General features: G+C 40.9%; 1 protein-coding gene across 1 annotated transcript in view; it reads right to left on the bottom strand.

The window, feature by feature from the left end:
* Window positions 1-303: 303 nt before the first annotated feature.
* Window positions 304-6,000, bottom strand: part of LOC146865943 (fructose-1,6-bisphosphatase 1-like) — a 45,782-nt gene continuing 40,085 nt past the window's right edge. The window contains exons 6-7 of the mRNA XM_085632910.1: window positions 3,849-3,968; window positions 304-668 (exon numbers count right to left, since the gene is read on the bottom strand). Of these exons, the coding sequence (XP_085489036.1) occupies window positions 477-668; window positions 3,849-3,968 (312 nt within the window). The 3' untranslated portion in view covers window positions 304-476. The remainder of the gene's footprint in view (window positions 669-3,848; window positions 3,969-6,000) is intronic.

Here is a 6,000-nt window from a genome sequence, read left to right as displayed (position 1 = left end):
TATTAAAAATAAAATGAAAGGGTTCGCAAAATAATCAAAATTATTTTTTTGACATTTTTAAGAAGTGGCTTCCTGTTTGAATGCTGGTAAGGAAGAAATACTTAGTTGAGGGACTTGAAGTAAGCAGTGGGCATTTATAAACACTAGACAGTTATATACATACAAACCCTCTTGGTTTCAACCCTTTGGTCTTGACTGTCAAGCATGGCCAAACCTATCAAGAACAATTGAGAAATTATTACATCTGTGTCCCTAAAAATGTACTTATATGTATCTATTTTCCAATCATCTGAGATAGTCCTCGTTGTTTGTATTTCTTTATTTCATTAGAAATATAATATAAAATATTTAACACAAGGTCCTAAAAATAATTCATTTAACAGAAATGTGTTGTGTCTGAGTGAGCGACTGCACAGCTCAAACTTTGGTCCACCAGCTGGAAGGGATTTCTTGTTGTCACCAAGAGGAGCTGCTTTTCACTTGGGGAAATGTTTTTTGAAGATGTCAATGTACTCTTGCACGTCATCTGAGGACCCCAAGACGATGGGCATTCTCTGATGGATATCGGTGGGATTCACGTCCAGCACCGCTTCCGAGCCAGTAGTGGCCATCCCTCCGGCCTTCTCCATTATGTAGGCCATAGGATTGCATTCATACAGAAGTCTCAGCTGTGAATGAGAAATGGCATGTTATATAAAGGTTACCAGATACTCCTCTTGCTGTTTCACACACATCTACTACACAGCAGAGTTTTCAATAAACTCTCTTGCGCAGAGATAATTTAAGGAATTTCATACATGGTGTCAGTATTTTTTCAATTGCACGCTATGACTTTTTCTTATCAAATAAAAAAGTAAGGGCCTGATTTACAGCCTGGCGGATAGGTACTCCATCACAAATGTGAAGGATATCCTGTCTGCCTTATTACAAGTGCATTATAGCCAATGACACTTGTAATAAGTCTTGTTTTGAAAAATTTTGAATGTGAAAATACCACAATCACCGAGTGTCTCTTATCTCCATGGGTAAGCAGTAGACCTAGTTAAAGATTAACGGTGGGTTAAAGTTCTCTGCTGAGCGTGCAGTTACAGATCAATTCTGACAACCTAAATGTATTTACTTACTCAGCACCTGTGTTGATTAGATGTGCGCACAAAGAATGCAAAATGTACAAAAACAATCTACTAAAGATATAGTGTGACATTACTTTCCCTTCTACTAAAAACAGTATAGAGCAGTACTTCAAAGAATGTTTTCAATAAACCTTCTCTGTCTTGGAAAAAAAATAACAACACTGTTTTTCGATATAATTGCAGCAGAATCAACATGTAAGTCTATAAAATGTACATAGCAGGTCTCTTGGATACTATGGGGCTCATTATGATGGCGGGCGGACATCAGTCTGCCCGCCATCATAACAATGATGAGACCGCCGCCAGACGTGCGGCGGTCCCACCAGCCCAATTAGGATGTCAGGCCATCCTGGCCCTTTAACATTGTGGACGGTGCTGCTGGCTGCAGCACTGTCCGCAATGGTAAAAGGCCACGATGTGCATTTCCATGCACAACGTGGCAGGCACCATGTAGGGGGGTACCATGGATAACCCCCCAGTGCACCCCCCCACAGAGGGGGATTGCAACAAGCCCCCAAAGCCATTCTCCGCCTGTCTTTTTGCAGTAGGGTATCCGCCGCAAAAAGACAGGCAGATGGGCTAATCCTAATCACTACGGCGGTGCCTGCACGGCACCGCCGCAATGATACCCTGGTTCTGCAAGGCGGGCGGAAAAGGACCGCCTTGCGGGACCATGACGGACAGACTTACCGTCTGCCGTGGAACGTATGTGATTCCCACCGCCATCCTAATTAGGCGGTGGGTAAATAACATTGTGATGGCGGTAGGATCGCCACTGCTGGCCCGGCGATGGCCATCATCCCGCCATCATAATGAGCCCCTATGCTCTTATAGTACATGGGGTTCTGTAATCCCTGTATAAACAGTAGTCTCCAATTTCTTTATAAACGGTGACTTATGATGCACCCAGTCACCAATTATAAATAAAAGACGTCAGAACTTGACTACTATAAGTTATTACAGTCGAGATCAGATGTCACAGTGCCTGCTGCCAGAGCCAGCAGCCGAGGTGAAAGGCAGGTCGAGTCATGGAGCATATTTGAAGCAGCTGTTTGAAGCAAAACAGAAAGTTGCTTTTCTTTCTCCTGCTCTACTTCAATAGTGTGCAATGACAAGCAAAGAGAATATATTTATTTGCACTCCTTAGAGAAAAGCTAGATTCTTTCTGCATGTTTCTACACATTCCAATCTACTGTAGCTTTTTTTCAACTGACATGTATTGAACAGTTCCTAATATCTGTGTGCAACAAACATCTAATAGGTTTTTGATTTTTTTAATTTTGCACTAGAGGTTTTATTTTTATTATCTGTGTTTTCCAACATGCTCGCTCTTTCATATATAAGAGCTATGCTCCAAGGTTTTAAGTGGTTTTTGGGAAAGGTGATGTGTGATCACATATTGTATGGGAAAAAGTACCCCCTGCAGTACATGATAAGGATATTGCAAGTCACCTCAGAATTCCGCATACAGGAACTCAACCTTTGGCTTAATTCCTCTATATGGTTATTGAACTCCTTGGTGAATTGCTATATATTTCTAATGTATGGCAGGGGCTACTTTATCTCTTATATATTACTATATTGGCCTCAGGTGACATTTATATTGGTACCAGAACCCTTGGATAGGAGCACAGGACCATGGTGCCTGGCCACCCACTATGTACATAGAAAGATAGATAGGTGACCAGGCAGACAGACAGACAGACAGACAGACAGACAGACAGACAGACAGACAGACAGACAGACAGACAGACAGACAGATAGATAGATAGATAGATAGATAGATAGATAGATAGATAGATAGATAGATAGATAGATAGATAGATAGATAGATAGATAGATAGATAGATAGATAGATAGATAGATAGATAGATAGATAGATAGATAGATAGATAGACAGACAGACAGATTGATTGATTTATGGAGCCCTGTGAACCCAGATTTGCAGAACTCTGCAAATTAACGGTCAAGCTATCTGCAAAATGTAACATCTTCATGCCAAACCTTTGACCATTTTCAAACACGAACTTCTCGAAACTACTGAAGATATTTACACCAAACATGCAAAAGCACTTTCTTGAGTAATGTTCTACCTCGTGCCAAATTTTGTGGAATGCTGTCTCTGTATTGAGGAGCAAAGGATCCTATTGAACAACCCAATGTGGATGTATTTTTTGGAAGGTTTGGAAGTTATTTAGAACATGCCTTTTCAATGAAAACTCTGACCTCACCATAACTACATAGGCGCTATAAATATGTACTCTAATAATGTCAAATATGTGAAATGCATGTGATATTACCACTGCTGGTAACAGTCATCATAACACTAGCCTACTGGTGATGTAAAAGACCATTGACAGATCTACCCTTGGGACTCAGTGCAGGCTGTGTAACAAAGCACTTTTAGAAGGTCATATGTTAAGTTCCGTACTTAAGCTGACCAGTAAAAGATACAACAAAAATTTCAAATATCATATGTTAAATTCATGGATTTTCGTGTTGGTCCTTGAGGGCCTGAGCCCTGTCAGAATTCTATGATAATCTCTAAGTAAATGTGTACTTTATGGCGTTATTTTCTATAACTCGGTCTAAAGTGGATATCCTAAAAATTTGCCATGGCTAAGTTCATTGTGCGCCAAAAATGAACATCCTTGTTTTAATGGCTTCAAGTATATTGTAAGATCAGTGAATATTTAAAAAAAATGGTTATGTTACCTTTCCTTTCGGGCTCTTTGCATTTGCCGGATACAAAAAGATTCCTCCATATACAAGTGTACGGTGCACATCAGCAACCATAGAGCCAACGTATCTACTTCCGTATGGAGAACTGCCATCCTGTAAGAGAGTGGCACATGGGAATAAACAGTGATGACAGGACAAGATTTGGGACCACAGAAAACAATAATGAAAGTATGAGACACTGGTATTGCGGTGGATATAATTTAATGGCAAGAAAAGCTCATTAATTCTCAAGAGAGTATTGCAATTGAATTGACAAAGAATGCACAGGAATGCTAAACATGGACATTTTTGGAAGACAAACTTGACTGTAAGACAAGATCAACATTCCCAGAATATTGGTTAAGTATTAGAGCATCTAGGGAATATTTGCTTTTATAAATCAGGAGTACTGAAGCACTCTACACGTTGGATGATATCGTTGTGAGTCATACTGACTACCATTTGTTAAATCCCATGAAATCTGAATTCATGCTAGATACTATTCCAACCCCATCCACTAGATGGTGGAATGATGTACAGCATGTGAATCTAAAAAAGCAAAGATATTGGCACAAATGGGTAACTGTTTCCATCTCCATCGATTACATTTACATCAGATAGCAGAAACAGAAAACACCTCATGTGCACCACCCCGTCTGCACCAATGACATCATAGAAAATAACATCTCACGGCCTTTGAAACCAAGAACACAATGACATCAGAGACAGCAATCTCACGTTACTTTTACCACTGAAGTCACTGAACCCCTTCAAAAAGTGTAATATCAAAAAAATATCAACAATATTGCTAAAGCGGACACAGATCTAGTTTAGTTACCACACATATGTTATCTAGGGTGCCCCATGATTACCAGGGGTCTAGCCATATGTCAGGAACATACCCATAACTTCACAGCTATAGCTACCACTGACACTGTGATCATGTATCTACTAAGGGCCTCATGTAGGTGGCATACACTTTACCGATTCTAAAATACCGAATCATACCGAATCGGTATTTAAGAATCGGTAAAGTGTATGTAGGTAAAAATTCGGTAAATGTTACCGAATCGGAGTGAGTCGGTAATTACCGAATCGGTATTTACCGATTCGGTAATGAGGCATACCTTCCCATTGATGGGAAGGTATGCCTCATTACCGAATCGGTAAATACCGATTCGGTAATGGGGGGAACACATGCAAGGGTGACAGGGTGTCACAATGACACCCTGTTGCACCCCTGAAACGGCCATGTGTGCACATGTGGCACACATACATGCCCTAAGGGCATGTATGTCTGCCACATAGCACACTTGTAGGCGCTTTGAAATGCATTTCCACATCCATTCTTCATTTACCACCAACCATTAGTTGGTGGTAAATACCGACTCTAAACATCACCCACACACTCCCCCTACATATCATTTCTGTATTCGGAATTTACCGAATCGGTAATTTTACCGATTCGGTAATTTTACCGATTCGGTAAATTCCGAATACAGAAATTGTCCCCCTACATACCAATAGCCTAAATACCGGTCGGTAACGGTATAATTACCGAAAATCGGCCGTTACCGACCGGTATTTGGCTACCTACATGAGGCCCTTAGACTTCATACAACCAATTACAGCTCCAAAGGAAACCACAAGATCAAATGGTAATGCACAGCCCTCATTAACCAGGTACAGCCATGAATGCCCAGGGGCAATTACAGTGGTAGCTGGTGAGCTATGAAAGTGGTGGCGTGTAATTATTGCCCTGAATTCCAGCGAGGGAGTGAAACCGTCTCGGTGCCTCTGCCCCCACTGCCCCTCAAACGTGAATGCCCAAGTACTGACCCTCCAACCATACACTTGATTCTACTCAATAGCTGCCATGCTTGCAGATTTTTCCCAGTAGCAAGTGCAACCACGCTTTCCTGTTAAGCCTGTCATTGTGATGCAAGATTTGTGAATTAAGAGCACAATTTAAACCCGTAGAACACCGGATTGATACTTAAGCTTGCAAGAAAGGTTTGTGAATGAGGCACATAAATAATTCTGAACAACTAAACAAGTAACAAGAGAATTAAGGGCCTTAGTTAGAGTTTGGTAGATGTATACTCTGTCACAAAGGTGGTAGATATCCGGTTGGCCATATTACAAG

The sequence above is a fragment of the Triturus cristatus genome, chromosome 2_1 (assembly GCF_964204655.1).
Source record: "Triturus cristatus chromosome 2_1, aTriCri1.1, whole genome shotgun sequence".
NCBI lineage: Eukaryota > Metazoa > Chordata > Amphibia > Caudata > Salamandridae > Triturus > Triturus cristatus.
This window is presented reverse-complemented; position numbering and strand designations above follow the sequence as displayed.